At 36.1% G+C, this 16,833-nt stretch overlaps 1 protein-coding gene across 3 annotated transcripts in view; it reads right to left on the minus strand.

The window, feature by feature from the left end:
• The window catches only part of SCAPER (S-phase cyclin A associated protein in the ER), a 504,168-nt gene that overhangs the window by 486,285 nt on the left and 1,050 nt on the right, over nucleotides 1-16,833 (minus strand). For all 3 annotated transcript variants that reach the window (XM_019441359.2, XM_019441358.2, XM_019441356.2), the window contains exon 2: nucleotides 4,156-4,273. In XM_019441359.2, coding sequence (XP_019296904.1) covers nucleotides 4,156-4,273 — 118 coding nt within the window. The remainder of the gene's footprint in view (nucleotides 1-4,155; nucleotides 4,274-16,833) is intronic.

Genomic DNA, 16,833 nt, shown 5'->3' on the forward strand with positions numbered 1-16,833 from the left:
ACAGAGAACCCAAAATGGATCCACAAATGTATGGCCAACTAATCTTTGACAAAGCAGAAAGAATATCTAGTGGAAAAAAGATAGTCTCTTCCAGCAAATGGTGAGGGGAAAACTGGACAACAACATGCAGAAAAATGAACCTGGACCACTTTCTTACACCATACACAAAAATAAACTCAAAATGGATTAAAGGTCTAAATGTAAGACAGGAAGCCATCAAAATCCTAGAGAAGAAAACAGGCAACAACCTCTTTGACCTCAGCCACAGCAACTTCTTACTTCCCTCCATGCAAGGGAAACAAAAGCACAAATGAACTATTGGGAGGGACCTCATCAAGACAAAAAGCTTCTCCACAACAAAGGAAACAATCAGCAAAACTAAACCGCAACCAACGAAAGGGGAGAACATATTTGCAAATGACATAGCAGACAAAGGGTTAATATCCAAAATCTATAAAGAACTTAATCAAACTCAAAGCTCAAAAAACAAATAATCAGTGAAGAAATGGGCAAAGACATGAATAGACACTTTTCAAAGGAAAACATCCACATAGCTAACAGACACATGAAAAAATGCTCAACATCACTCCTTATCAGGGAAATACAAATCAAAACCACAATGAGATACCATCTCACACCTGTCAGAATGGCTAACATTAACAACTCAGGCAACAACGGATGCTGGCAAAGATCCGGAGAAAGAGGATCTCTTTTGCACTGCTGGTGGGAATGCAAACTGGTTCAGCCACTCTGGAAAACAGTATGGACGTTCCTCAAAAAATTAAAATAGAACTGCCCCTATGATCTAGCAATTGCACTACCAGGTATTTATCCACAGGATACAGGAGTGCTGATTTGAAGGGGCACATGCACCTCTATGTTTATAGCAGCACTATCGACAATAGCCAAAGTATGGAAAGAGCCCAAATGTCCATCGACGGATGAATGGATAAAGAAGATGTGATATATATACACAATCAAATATTACTCGGTGATCAAGAAGAATGAAATCCTGCCACTTGCAAAATGTGGAGGGAACTAGAGGATATTTGTCAGAGAAAGACTAATATCATATGATTTCACTCACATGGAATTTAAGATACACAACACATGAACATAAGGGAAGCAAAAATAATAAAAACAAAAGGAGATAAACCATAAGAGAACTCTTAAGTACAGAGGACAAACTGAGTGAGGGTTGCTGGCAGAGTGTTGGGTGGTGGGGAGAGCTAAAGGGGCATGGAGCATTAAGAGGACACTTGTTGGGATGAGCACTGGGTGTTATATGTAAGTGATGAATCATTAAATTCTATTCCTGAAATCATTATTACACTATATGTTACCTAACTTGGATTTAAATTAAAAAAAAATTTTTTTTTGGCTAGAATAGAGCTAAATATAAAAAGATAAATTTGGGATGCCTCAGTGGCTCAGTTGGTTAAGTGTCTGACTTCGGCTCATCATGATCTCACAGTTCATGAGTTCGAGTCCCATGTCAGGCTCTGTGCTGACAGCTCAGAGCCTGGAGCCTGCTTCAGATTCTGTGTTTCCATCTCTCTCCGCCCCTCCCCAACAGTTCAATAGTCCCATCAGTTCATTCGCTTCTGCTCTCTCAAAAAATAAACATTTAAAAAAATTTTTAAGACAAATTTAACTTCCCTCTCTATTCAGTAATTTTTGATTCAAAGTAACTGTTCCTTAAAAATATCTAGGAAGACTGACAAAGAAAAGCTACTGAGGGAGGACTGGTCCAAACAGATTTTTTTTTTAATGTTTATTTTTGAGAGAGAGAGACCGTGTGTGAGCAGGGGAGTTGTCAGCACAGAGCCCAATGCAGGGCCTGAACCCTCGAGCCGTGAGACGACCTGAGGCGAAGGTGGGTGCTTAACCAACTGAGCCACCCAGGCACCCCTAAACAGATATTTTAATATACTATAATGCCTCTATAATTAAAACAGCATGGCCTTCATACATGAATGAACACCCCAGTGAAACAGAATATAACTACATATGGAAATTCAATTTATGATAAGCTGACATCTCAAAAACAATGGGGCCAAGATGGACTTTATAGTAAGTGATGCTGGAGCAACTTGTTTACCATATGGGAAAAGATAAAATGAGACCCACACCTCACACAATATGCAAGAATAAACTACAAATGGATCAGAGATAAAAGTGTAGAAAGTAAAATACAGATAAAATAAACTTTTAAGTAAAAAAGTATAAAAAGCAAGATAAAATGTAAAAAATAGGTAAACATACACAGAGAGGGAAGGAGGTAAACCATAAGAGACTCTTAAAAACTGAGAATAAACTGAGGGTTGATGGGGGGTGGGAGGGAGGGGCAAGTGGGTGATGGGCATTGAGGAGGGCACCTGTTGGGATGAGCACTGGGTGTTGTATGGAAACCAACTTGACAATAAATTTTATATTTTAAAAAATATATGTAAACATAAAGTAAATTCAAAAGAATAAAACACAGATGAACTCTTATATGGCTTGAAACATCCTGCTGGGTAAGGGTGTTCTCAAAGAAGAAAAATATGTCAAAAGGAAACAGGAGCCAGCTTAAAACAGGTCTCCCACTGACAGAACAATTAAGACAAACCTAGAACAATTTAAGCATCAAAACAGAGTGATAGATTATAACTTTAAATATGAAATTAAATTAAATTAGAAATCATGACCCCATGCAAATTTAAACAAATATAAACTTACACATATAAATACAAAGAGAAAAGAGAAAGCTCTTCCTTACATTAGAATGTCAGCTAATAGGGGCATCTGGGTGGCTCAGTTGATTAAGCGCTGATTTTGGCTTAGGTTATGATCTTACAGTTTGTGAGTTCAAACCCAGAGTCATGCTCTGTGCTGACAGCTCACAGCCTGGAGCCTGCTTTGGATTCTGTGTCTCCCTCTCTCCCTCTCTCTCTCTCTGCCCCTCATCCACTTGTGTGCACGCACTCACTCTCTTTCAAAAATAAATAAATACACTTTTTAATAAAATGTCAGCTAGGGGCACCTGGTTGGCTCAGTTGGTTGAGCCTCCAACTTTGGCTCAGGTCATGATCTCATGGTGCAGGAGTTCAAGCTCCGCATCGGGTTGTCTGCTGTCAGCTCAGAGCCTGCTTTGGATTATATGTCCCCCCTTCTCTCTGCCCCTTCCACACTCACGTTTTCTCTCTCAAAAATCAATAAATCTTTTTTTTTTAAATGTCAGTTAATAAGTATAGAAGGAACGCTGAGGTTAGCAAATCACCATTTTACAACCACCAGAAGTAATAACTTAGCTAAGAATTATCAACAGAAGCTGAAAGTAGTGGGTAGACTGTTTTAAGACATATTTACATAGTTTCAAACTATCTTACCACATATTACTTATTAATTACAAAGGAAAAAGTTAGTCACTTAACAGTAGAGAAACTCAGAAGATAACCAAGTGGTAAATGTTGACATCGATAGTAACAAAACAAAACCACTATCTTGTGCCTCCTATGATGCCCTGAAAAGGACACAACATAATTTCTACAGAATCCCTCCAAAAATATGTAACTGAATCTAATCATGAAAGGACATCACACAAACCCAATATGAGGAATATTCTACAAGCCCTCAGAAAATTTCAAAGTGAGGTGCCCTTTGGCACACTCCACCCTCCTTTTTTCTATATCCCCAGACAATCTTCTGGATCCCCAGGATCTAGGCAGTGCTCACAATCATTCTACCCATTGAAGTGAAAGAACTAGTTCAAATAATAACTAAAGAAATACACTCACCTTTTATTTTCTAAAACATTATATTAAACTATACCTAGGTAACTGTAGTGAATACAGTAAAATTTTAAAGCCTCTTTATTTTCAGAAGAATTTAACAAAAGAAAAAAATCTAAATCTCCTATAACTTAAAAAAGAAAATTAATATGCCGATCATAACCCACATTCCTTCCTATGTGAAAGAGCAAAACTAACACTTTCATGAAACCATTTGTATATTAGCTAAGATAAAAAAGCAACAGAAAAGTTATTTCCTATTTAATGCATGCTAATTTGCTCAAGAGTTTGAATTGTAAACTGTTTTCGGTCTATCTACTGTTTAGGGCTAAATATATCCTCCTAATTTACAACAAAAATGAAACTTTTTAAAAACACATACCATCATCATCTTTGCTTTCTAGTGGAACACTCCAAGCTATCAGATTTCTTGCTGTACGACCCTCCTCCGCAACTATTCTCCTTACTTTGTCATGACTATTAGAGCGCTGGAATGAAGCCTATATAGAGAAAAGAGAATATTTATTATATTTTAGATTAGTCAACATATAAAATATACTTGGCTGACAAATTCATTATTTCTCACATTTTCTCATAAAGGAAACACTTAAAACTAATTTGGGATTGAAAGATTAAACGAGGAAAAGAAAGTAAGTCAGAGATTTTTTTATTTCTAAAAAAACTGATTTTACAACTTTAAAAATAAACAAATTACTTCAAGAATAAATACAATCTTCAGTTTGGAAATGTGCTCTTCTAAGAAGCACAAATACTGCTGTGTACACACTGTAGCACCACCACTTACGTATCACAGGTCTGATACCTCTGATTTTAATCCCACGCGTACGGTTGATTTTACTCTTTCCCTTTCATTTGTAATTTCTTTCTCTACCAGTGAGAAACTCAGTTCTCATTATCTGAATTTACTTACATGTTCAATTCTAACATACAAATAAAATAGTTTCATAATTGCGAGCCCACAACTCTGAGAAACATATTATTAAGATTACATTTCTATAAAGTTCTTATCTTTAGCCTTACAGCATCCAAAGTACTGCATTTTGTTTTCCAAAATTACTTAAATTAGTACTTCCCATCCTCACCACTTTCAGTGTGATTACATTATTCACATTCCATTTTGGGTTCTCCTCACCTACTGGTTAATTTTAATTGCTTGTTTATTGCGGGAGTATGTGAAAGAAAGCAATACATTATTCTCAAAGAAACTGCTTGACTAGCGGTATGACTTGAAGAGAAGAAAAAGGCATTACCCTCTAAAGCATGGGTCAACAAACTTCTACAAAGGGCCAGATAATTTATTTCAGGCTTTGCAGGCCATACAATCTCTGTGACAACTACTCAATCATAGTTTTTGTATGAAAGCAGCCAGAATTTAACTTTTACATCTTTAAAATAAATACCTACCCCTACATTCTTTCATTCCTCTGACTTTACACCGGATATCCACATGGCATCTACTTACCTAACTCATAAGCTTACACCAACACTCATTAATCTGTGACCACTCTTCCAACTCCATCCTGTGCAAAATTCTTGAATCATCTCTATTCCCATACTTTCCAATAAATTTAACACAATAAAATCTCCTTTTGATTAAACTCATCACCCAATGATTATTAGCTCTATAGATAACTTAGATTGGCATCTATCATTTAGGTTACCTAAGCATTGTTTAACCAAGGAGTATAACTATTTCTTTCAGGCCAGATGAACAAGTTTAAGTAGGTGGCCTGCTCTTCAGCTCTTTTTCCGATAATTTCAGATATTTCCAACAATTATGCAATCACATAAAATCTTACAGGTAGATAAATGGAGATACATATCAGATCACAAAATCCATCATTCTATACATTATTCTCTAACTCAAGAGTCTTCATAAATTCATGAATTTCTAGGAACTAAAGTTATCACAAGATAGCAATGCTGCAGTAATGTCTGAACAGAAAACTGGAAATCTAATATTCTTTTCTTCTATAAATGTTTCAGTTCTACCATAAATTTTGCAAAGTTAGTTCTTTTATATTCAGTACACATGCACACATTCAAAGAAAGAGCTACTAGCTCAAGACTTTATTTTAATTCTTAATTCTAATATTTCATATGCAAAACCAGTATAACATTCATCTTACAACAACGCCTGACTGAAAATCATTTTTCCATAAAAGTATAGGTGCATTCTGTAATATATGCTGAGTGAACTCTTCAATAAACTAATAAATTCTAGTCATTTTTAATAACCCTATTATTGTAAGGATGTCAGTAGTAACTTAAAGTACAGTAGTTTTAAACATTTTAATCTCAGCATCAGGGCTTGGTATTCAATAAATGACTCTGAGATACTTCATAACATTACAGATTATCTATTTCAAACAAAATTTTCATCTAAGTTCTTTTCTTCCAGGAGACGTAAACAAAATATATTATTTTCATCCAAAGTCACAGTGTGCCACCTAGTGCCATATGGAGATTTTGCAGAGGCTTCTTCAAATACTAAATGTTTCAATAAAAGGAATAAATATCAGTCTTGAATTAAAGTTTTTATGTTTAACTCTCAGTTTATGATTTATGCATATAATTTCTGAGACTTGCTCCTAGATTGGGAAAAGAAGTTTCAACCTATTTTTCTCCTGAATAATTTCCACTTTAAGCAACTTGGTTCATAATCCTGAACTGGTTTCAAGCACCATTTATTAAATTTTTATGTTTGTATCTCCATAAAAATATCTACTCCTTATAAATTCTTCAAAATCCATCCATAATACTACTTGCTCATAAAATGAAATCCCCGTCCTTTTTAAGATGGTTTTCAGCTTTTCAAATAATTCAGGAAAGACCTTTGTATTTTTTTAATGTTTTTTATTTTATTTTTGAGAGAAAGAGAGACAGGGAGAAGCAGAGACAGGGAGACAGAGGATCCAAAGGAGACTCCACACTGTCAGCATGTCCCCATGTGGGGTTCGAACTCATAAACCACAAGATCATGACTTGAGCCAAAGTCAGATGCTTAACCGACTGAGCCTTACCCAGGTGCCTCAAGACCCTTTGTTTTAAATTCCCACTACTAAGCCCTTCATATTTTAAATAGAATGAAGATAAGATTACCAGTCACTGAACACCAGGAGTACATTAAAACTCTAAGAATTGTAGCATTTACATTTTTACAAACCACAAACTTATCTCAGAAACTGAGTGACTGGTTCAATTTCCCTAACAGAATGATAACTTTGTCAGATCTTACTGGTATTTCACATCTTTCTAAAGACTGAATAAAGCCATAAATGAACTGAGGCTATTTGGACTATCACAATGGACAAAAATAAATTGCAATTCTTTATGAGCTACTTTGTTTTGAGATCTGTTAGAACAGTTATCAAATATTACCAATTCTATCCCTACATATATCTTGAAATTATAAATCCACTAGTATTACCCTAGTCTGAACCATTACCATGTGAAGCAAAATTATTATAACAGCCTCTGGGACAGAGACAATAATATGTTCACCAAAATCACTAGGTTTTTCTCCTGCTACAAAGCTAGATAACACTTTCTGGTTTCTTACAGATAGATGACCATGTGACAACAAAATGTAATAAAAGGCATCTAAATTGGCAAAGAAGAAGTTCAGACTCACTTTTTGCACATGACATGACACTCTACATGGAAAACTTGAAAGACTCCACCAAAAAGCTGCTAGAACTGATACATGAATTCAGCAAGGTTGCAGGATACAAAAATCAGTGTACAGAAATCGGTTGCATTTCTATGCACCAATAATGAAGCAACAGAAAGAGAAATCAAGAAATCGATCCCATTTGGAGTTGCACCAAGAACCATAAAATACATAGAAATAAATGTAACCAAAGATGTAAAAGATCTATATGTTTAACTATAGAAAACTTATGAAAGAAATTGGAGAAGACACAAAGAAATGGAAAAACATTCCATTCTCATGGATTGGAAGAACAAATATTGTTAACATGTTGATACTACCCAAAACAATCTACACATTCAATGCAATCCCAACCAAAATAACACCAGCATCTTTCACAAAGCTAGACAAACAATCCTAAAATTTGTATGAAACCACAAAAGACCCCAAACAGCCAAAGTAATATTGAAGAAGAAAACCAAAGTAGGAGGCATCACAATCCCAGACTTTAGTCTCTACTACAAAGTTGTAATCATCAAGACAGTATGGTGTTGGCACAAAAACAGACACACAGACCAATGGAACAGAATAGAGAACCCAAAAACGGACCCACAAATGTATGGCCAACTCATCTTTGTCAAAGCAGGAAAGATTATCCAATGGAAAAAAGGCAGTCTCTTTAGCAAATGGTGCCTGGAGAACTGGACAGCAACATGCAGAAGAATGAAACTGGACCACTTTCTTACACCATACATAAAAATAAACTCAAAATGGATGAAAGACTTAAATGTGAGACAAGAAACCATCAGAACCCTAGAGGAGAAGACAGGCAACAACCTCTTTGACCTCAGCCATAGCAACTTCTTACTCGACACGTCTCCGAAGGCCAGGGAAATAAAAGCAAAAATGAACTATTGGGATCTCATCAAGATAAAAGACTTCTGTACTGCAAAGGAAACAATCAACAAAACTGAAAGGCAACTGACAGAATGGGAGAAGATATTTGCAAATGACACATCGGATAAAGGGTTAGTATCGAAAATCTATAAAGAATTTACCAAACTCAACACCTGAAAAATAAACAATCCAGTGAAGACATGGGCAGAAGACATGAATAGACACTTTTCCAAAGAAGACATCCAGATGGCCAACAGACATATGAAAGATGCTCAACATCACTCATCATCAGGGAAATACAAATCAAAATCACACTGAGATACCACCTGACACTGGTCAGAGTGGCTAAAATTAGCAACTCAGGAAGCAACAGATATTGGCAAAGATGTAGAGAAACGGGAACCCTCTTACACGGTTGGTGGGAATGCAAACTAGTGCAGCCACTCTGGAAAACAGTATGGACGTCCCTCAAAATATTAAAAATAGAACTACCCTTTGACCTAGCAATTGCACTACTAGGAATTTATCTAAAGGATACAGGAATGCTGATTCATAGTGGCACTTGTACCCCAGTGTTTACAGCAGCGCTTTCAACAATAGTGAAAGAATGGAAAGAGCCCAAATGTCCATCAACTGATGAATGGGTAAAGCAGATGTGGCTTATATCTACAATGGAATACTACTTGGCAACGAGAAAGAATGAAATCCTGCCATTTGCAACAACCTGGGTGGAACTGGAGAATATTATGCTAAGTGAAATAAGTCAGAGAAAGACAGGTATCATATGTTTTTACTCATATGTGGAAGTTGAGAAACTTAAGACCATGGGGAAAGGGAAAGGGAAAAAATAGTTTTAGGAAAGGGAAAGGGAAAAAATAGTTTTAAACAGAGAGGGAGGCAAACCCATAAGAGACTTAAATACAGAGACCAAACTGAGGGTTGATGGTAGGGCACGGGGGAGAGGGGAAAATGGTTCATGGGCATTGAGGAGGGCACTTGTTGAGATGAGCACTGGGTGTTGTGTGTAAGCGATGAATTACGGGAATCTACCCCCAAAACCAAGAGCACACTGTATGCACTGTGTGTTAGCCAACTTGACAATAAATTATATTTAAAAAAAAATATAGTTTGAACTGGCAATTTACTTTGCTTGTATTATCCTGTTAGGTTCTGTTATCAGGGTGATGCAGGCCTCATAAAATGAGTTGTGTTCCTTCTATTTTATTTTCTTTATGAAGTTAGTGTAATTTTTTGTTTACATGGTTTGGAAAATTCACCAGTGGAACCAATGGGCTCTGGATTTTTTCTTTTGTGGGACTCAGTTTCTTTAATAAATACTCAGATTTTGTTTCGTTTTATGCCAAAGTTTGATAATTTATGTTTTCCAAGGAATTTGCATGTCATCAAATACTGTAAATTGATATTTTTAATATCCTTTTTTTCCCTTAAATGTTGGAGGTTCTAGAATCTACAGTGATGTTTCATTTTAATCAACATTTCATTGGTGTTTTCAAATAGCCCATTTTAGGTTTTATTATTAGTTTTTTATTATCATAGGTTTGTCTTGTATTTTATTTATTTTTGGTGCTTAATATTTCCTTCTTTTTTGGAATTAATATGCTACTGTTTCTGGCTTCTTGAAATAGAGACTCAGATAATTGGTTTTTAGCTTTTTGACATTCTCTCATTTATGGCTATACATTTTCCTTTAAGCATGGCTTTGGCTGCTGTACAAGTACTGATGTATCATATTTTTATTATGACTCAGTTGAAAGTATTTTAAAATTTCCAGTGTGGCTTCTTATATGTATGTTAGTTAGAAATGTATTGCCTAATTTCCTAATGTACAGGGATTCTTCTGGTTGTCTCTCTTTGGTACTTTCTATTCTTTGAAATTTAGTGCGGCCTGCTTATGACCCAGGATATCAACAGTCTGGAAAATTCCATACACTGGAAAAGAATGTATATTCGATCATTGTTGAGTGTTGGGTTCCAGATGTGTCAGATATGTCAAGTTTGCTCGTTATGTTGTTCAGACTTCTGTATTGTTAACTCTTTTTGTCTATTCTGCCATCTTCTTAAGAGGTATGTTAAAATCTTCCATAGTAATAGTGTTTTTTTTTCTATTTCAGTTTTTCCTTTTATGATATTAGATGTATATTTAGAATTGTTACATTTTACTGGTTGATGAACCTTTTATCATTTTGAAATATCACTCTGTCTCTAGCAGTAATCCTTGCCTTAATATTGGCTTTGTTCAATATTGATATAGTTACCATTCTTTTTTAAATTTAATTCCAGCAGAGTTAACATACAGTGTTATATTAGTTTCTGGTATACAATATAGTGATTCAACAATTCTCTGTATTAGTTTGTCTCTTGTTCTTGTTCATTTGTTTGATTTCTTAAATTCTGTATATGAGTGGAATTGTATGCTATTTGTCTTTCTCTACCTGACTTATTTTACTTTGCATTATACACTCTAGACCCATTCATGTTGTTGCAAATGGCAAGATTTCATTCCGCCTTATGGCTGAGTAATATTCTAATTTATGTGTATACTACATCTTTATCCATTCATCTGTCAATGGCTGCTCCCATAATTTCACTATTGTAAATAATGCCACAATATAGAGATGCATATATCTTTTTGATTTAATGTTTTTATATTCTTTGGGTAAATACCTCATAGTGGAATTGCTGGATCATATTGTAGTTCTATTTTTAATTTTTTGAGGAAACTTCTTAGTGTTTTCTTCAGTGGCTGTGCCATTTTGCATTCCCACCAGCAGTGCACAGGGTTCCTTTTTCTCCACATCCTCATTGGCACTTGCTGTTTCTTGCGTTTTTGATTTTAGACATTCTGACAGGTGTGATGTGATAGCTCATTGTGGTTTTGATTTGCATATCCCTGATGATCAGTGATGTTGAACATCTTTTCATGTGTTAGCTGTCTGTCTTTTGAGAAATGTCTGTTCCTGTTCTCTGCCCATTCCTTAATTGGATTATTTGCTTTTTTGTGTGTTGAGTTGTATAAGTTCTTTATATATTTTGGATACTAACCCTTTATCAGATATGTCCTTTGCAAATATCTTCTTCCATTCCATAGGTTGTCTTTTAGTTTTGTTGATTATTTCCTTTGTGCAGAAGGCTTTTATTTTCATGTAGTCCCATGCCTCAGGAGACATATATAGAAAAATGCTGCTGTAGCCAATGTCAGAGAAATAAACTGCCTGTGCTTTTTTCTAGAATTTTTATGGTTTTAGGTCACATTTAAGTCTTTAATTCATTTTGAATTTATTTTTGTGTATGGTGTAAGAAAGTGGTCCAGTTTCATTGATTTGCTCATAGCTGTCAGCTATTCCCAACAGCATTTGTTGAAGAGACTGTCTTTTCTCCATTGTATACACTTGCTCCCTTTGTCAAATATTAATTGACCATAAATGTTGACATATTTGTAGGCTCTCTATTCAGTTCTGTTGATCTATGTTTTTATGCCAGTACTATACTGTTTTGATTATTATGGCTTTGTAATATAACTTGAAATCTGGGATTGTGATACCTCCAATTTTGTTGTTCTTTTTCAAGTTGTTTTTTTTTTTTTTTTTTTTCCGTTTGGGGTCTTCTGTGGTTCCATGTAAATTTTAGGTTAGTTTGCTCTAGTTCTGTGAAGAATGCTGTTGGTATTTTGATAGGGATTGCATTAAATCTGTAGGTTGCTTTGGGTAGTAGGGACATTTTAACAATATTTGTTCTCCTAGTCCACGAGCATGGAATATCTTTCCACCTCTTTGTGTTGTCCTCAATATCTTTCATCATTGTTTTATAGTTTTCAGAGTATAGATCTTTCACCTTTTTGGTTAAATGTATTTCCAGGTATTTTATTATTTTTGGTGCAATTGTGAATGGGATTGTTTTTTTAATTCTCTTTCTGCTACTTCATTATTAGCTTATGGAAATGCGGTGGATTTCTGTGTATTGATTTTGAATCCTGTGGCCTCACTGAGTTTATTTATTGTTCTAGTAGTTTTTTGGTGGAATTCTTAGGGTTTTTGATATATTGTATGATTCATTTGCAAATAGTGGAAGTTTTACTTCTTCCTCACTGATTTGGATGCCTTTTATTTCTTTTTCTTGTCTGATTGTTGTGGCTAGGACTTCCAGGACTATGTTGAATAAACATGGTAAGAGTGGACATCCTTGTCTTCTTCCTGATCTTAGTTCTCAGTTTTTGATGTTGTTTGCTGTGAGTTTTTCATATATGGCCTTTATTATGTTGAGATATATTAACTCTCAACCTATGTGGGTGAGGGTTTTAATCATGAATGGATGTTGTACTTTGTCAGGTGCTTTTTCTGCATCTATTGAAAGGATCATATGGTTTTTATCCTTTCTCTTGTTATGATATAGCAAGTTGATTGATTTGTGAATATTGAACCAGTCTTGCAACCCAGGAGTGAATGCCACTTAATTGTGGTGAATGATTTTTTTATATTGTTGGATTTGGTTTGCTAGTATTTTGTTGAGGGTTTTTACATCTGTGTTCAATAGAGATAGTGGCCTGTAGTTCTCTTTTTTTGTAACGTCTTTATCTGATTTTGGTATCAGGATAATGCTGGCATCATAGAATGAATTTGGAAGCTTTTCTTCCTCTTCTATTTTCTGAAATAGTTTGATAGTATAGGTATTAACTCTTCATTAAATGTTGAGTAGAATTCGCTTGTTGAAGTTCTTTGGTCCTGGATTTTTGCTCATGTTTGTGATTGTTTTATATATTTGGGGGCTCCTGTATTTGGCACATAGACATTTATAACTGTTAGCTCTTCCTGATGGATAGACCCTGTAATTATTATATAATGCCCTTCTTTAGTTTAAAATCTAGTTTGTCTCATGTAAGTACGGCTACTCCAGCTTTCTTTTGACTTCCAGTAGCATGATAGATGGCTCTCCATCCCCTCACTTTCAATCTGAAGGTGTTCTCAGATCTAAAATGAGTCTCTTGTAGACAGCATATAGATGGGTCTTGTTTTTTTGTCCATTCTGATATCCTATGTCTTTTGATTGGAGCATTTAGTCCATTTACCTTCAGAGTGATTATTCAAAGATATGGATTTAGTGTCATTGTGTTATCTGTAGGTTTCACACTTGTAGTGATATCTCTGGTCCTCTGTAGTCTTTGCAGCATTCCACTCACAGAGTCACCCTTCCAATCTCTTGCATGGCTGGTTTAGTGGTCATGAACTCCGTCAGTTTTTGTTTGTCTGGGAAAGCCTTTCTGTCTCCCTCTATTCTGAATGACAGTTTTGCTGAATAAAGGATTCCTGGCTGCATATTTTTCCTATTCAGTACATTGAATATTTCCTGCCATTCCCTTCCGGCCTGCCAAGTTTCAGTGGACAGGTGTGCTACTACCCTTATATGTCCACCCTTGTAGGTTAAGGCCCATTTGTCCCTAGCTGCTTTCATAATTCTCTCTTTATCTTTGTATTTTGCCAGTTTCAGCATGATATCCCATGGAGAAGACATATTCTTGTTATATCTGAAGGGAGTTCTCTGTGCCTCCTCGATTTGGATATCTGCCTCCTTCCCCAAATTAGTTTTCAGCTATAATTTGTTCAAGTAAACCTTCTGCCCCTTTCTCTTTTCTTCTGAAACTATGATATGGATACTATTACATTTCATTGAATCACTTAGTTCTCTAATTCCCCCCTCCTCATCTAGTATTTTCTTATCTTTTTCTTGGCTTCATCATTTTCCATTAATTTTATCTTCCATTTCACTTATTCTCCCATCTGCTTCCTCCATCTTTGATGTCACTGCATCTAGTTTATTTTGTACTTCATTTACAGTATTTCTTAATTCATGGTGACTATTTCTTAGTTCCTTGATCTCTGAAGCAATAGATTCTCTGCTGTCTTCTATGCTTTTTAAAGCCCAGCTATGAATTTTATGACTATTATTCTAAATTCTTGCTCAGATATTGTTTATATCTGTTTTCAGCAATTCTCTAGCTGGCATTTCTTCCTGGAATTTCTTTTGAGGAGAATTCATTTGGATCATCATTTTGGATAGTTTTCTGTCCCTTGTGTGTTTTAATAGCTTATTATGTGGCCTGCACCTGCGAGCACTATTATATCAAAAAAGGCTCATATACTGTCCAGGGCTTGGCCCTTCAGGAGGTGTTTTTGGAGTGTGTTGCATGTTCTCTGTTGTTGTGACTCTGCTTGCTTTATTTCCCTACTCGTAGTGGTGGTTTGGGCCTTCTACCAGGTGTGCTTTGTTTGTTGAAGTAACCCTGGAAAAAATCTTTAAAGCGGGGGGGGGGGAGGGGGGGGGGTTGGTGGTAGAAGAAGCCTTATCCCATAGGAATAAGAGAGAAATGACAGGGGTGAGGAAAGAGAAAAGAAAAAAAAAAACAACTGATCAGGCAAAGAATCAGAGGAACTATATGGCTTAATCCAGAGAGACAGAGGGGGGAAAATAAAGAAGGAGATACAGAAGAGGTATAAAAAGAATAGATTAAAAATGTCTCTTTAAACAAACCAACAACCAGAGTAACCAGAATAGGTAAGGGAAGGAACATGCAGAAGAAAAGGAAGAAGAAAAAAAAAAATTATATACTTATACATGTATGTAAACAGTAAGGACTGACCAAAACTCAAATCAGAAAATGCAAAACCATTAGACAGATATCTGATGGTGCGGTGGAACCAGTGACTGTGTTGGTCTGGATGAGGGGCTGTCTGGTCTGGTCAGTGTCAGGCTTGCTCCAGTAGATATGCAGTTACCAGGCGTGGAGAGACGTGATTTGGTATAGGTGCGTCATGCCTCCACTGTGGGCCCATTGCCCATTCCCTGAAGCCCCACCTTGTTGTGATGGGGAGAAAAATAGCAACACTCCAGTCATTCTCCCTGGACCAGGTGTCCCAAACCACTCTGTTTAAGCCGTCCTCACAGTGCAGTGTAGATGCCAGCACACCAGTTTGTTCCACTCCACAGTCTCCCCCCTCCCCAGGTGCTGGGCTGGGATTCAAACCCTGATGTTTTAAGGGGACCCGCTCTGCAAGCCCTGGTTCTGGGTAGAGCCACTCCACCCAGCCAGCCAACAAAGGGCTTCTTGCTCTTCACAGTGCCATGCAGGCATGAGTGGGCTCGTTTGTTGGATGTCTTAAAGGATCCCGTTCCATGGGCCCCCAGTTCAAGAGTGAAGATGTGAAAATACCACACACACACACACACACACACACACACACACACACAGATTTGTACATCAAATCCAGCTAAGATATCACAACCAAGTTGAGTTTATTTCAAATATGCAAGGCTGGTATAACATTTTCAAATCAATTAATGTAATATACCAAATAAGCAAAATAAAGGAGTAAAGCCCTATGTTCATCTCAACAGATGAAAAAAAGCATGCGATAAAACTCTTCACAAACTACAACAAACACCATATTTAATGCTATAATGCTGAAAGAGACAAGGATCTTGCCCACCATCACCACTTCCCTTCAAAAAAAGGCCCTAGCCTGTGTAATAAGGTGGGAAAAAGAATGAGGCAGTGAAAACACAAATGAACCTGGATCAGTTTGTTACACTACAAAGTACAGAAATGCTCAAAGAATAATGACATATGGCAAAAGCCAGGTTGGAGGAGCTTCCACTGGCTAAATCTGGAACAATTTGAGCATCAAAATAAATAATGATAGTAATAGACTACAACATTAAATAAAATAAAAAATCCAAGTATCCAGACACGGATAGGTGGGTATGTCAACCTTTTCCTCACAGATGTTTAATAAGTGTTACCATCATTGAGTGCTAAAACTAGCGGGTGACAATTTGATGAGGTACAGGGTATTTACACAGCCTCAAAGTCTCTCTCAACAAACTACTCATTAATTTCAAAAGAGAAAACACAAACTTTAAACAGAAAAAACAATCCTGTATTAACCAAGTGATCAAAGGTAACATGACCAAAAGCAGGACAAACTGACCATCATATGCTTTCTGATGTGATTCACTGAGAAGGACACATCATCAGTCATGTGATACTCTGCCAAAAAAATAGAAAATCTGCCTCTAGGCAATTAGGATCATATAAAGAAACTTAATATAATGGAAACACACTAGATGGTAGAGAGAAGGGAAGAAAAGCAATCAAATCCTTGATGACACCTTGATGATGGTGTTTCTCTTAGCCCAACTAAAACCTACTGGTCTTAAAAAAATAAATAAATAAAATAAATAAATAAAACCTACTGGTCTTTCAAGTCCCAACTTAAAAAGTAACTCTCTCAAAATGAAGTACTTTAACCCCCGGACTCAGCCAGGACCCCTTTTATATGCTCGAACAAACCTGTACTCCTTTGTAGCACATCTCACAATTATATTTTAAATCATATACTTATGTATTTACCATCTATCTTCTCCCATGAATGATGAATAATTGGCATGATAAAGATATCATGAATAAATGACTGAAAT

Source organism: Panthera pardus, unplaced genomic scaffold, assembly GCF_024362965.1.
Source record: "Panthera pardus isolate Hobbes unplaced genomic scaffold, ASM2436296v1 HiC_scaffold_24, whole genome shotgun sequence".
In the NCBI taxonomy this organism is placed as follows: domain Eukaryota; kingdom Metazoa; phylum Chordata; class Mammalia; order Carnivora; family Felidae; genus Panthera; species Panthera pardus.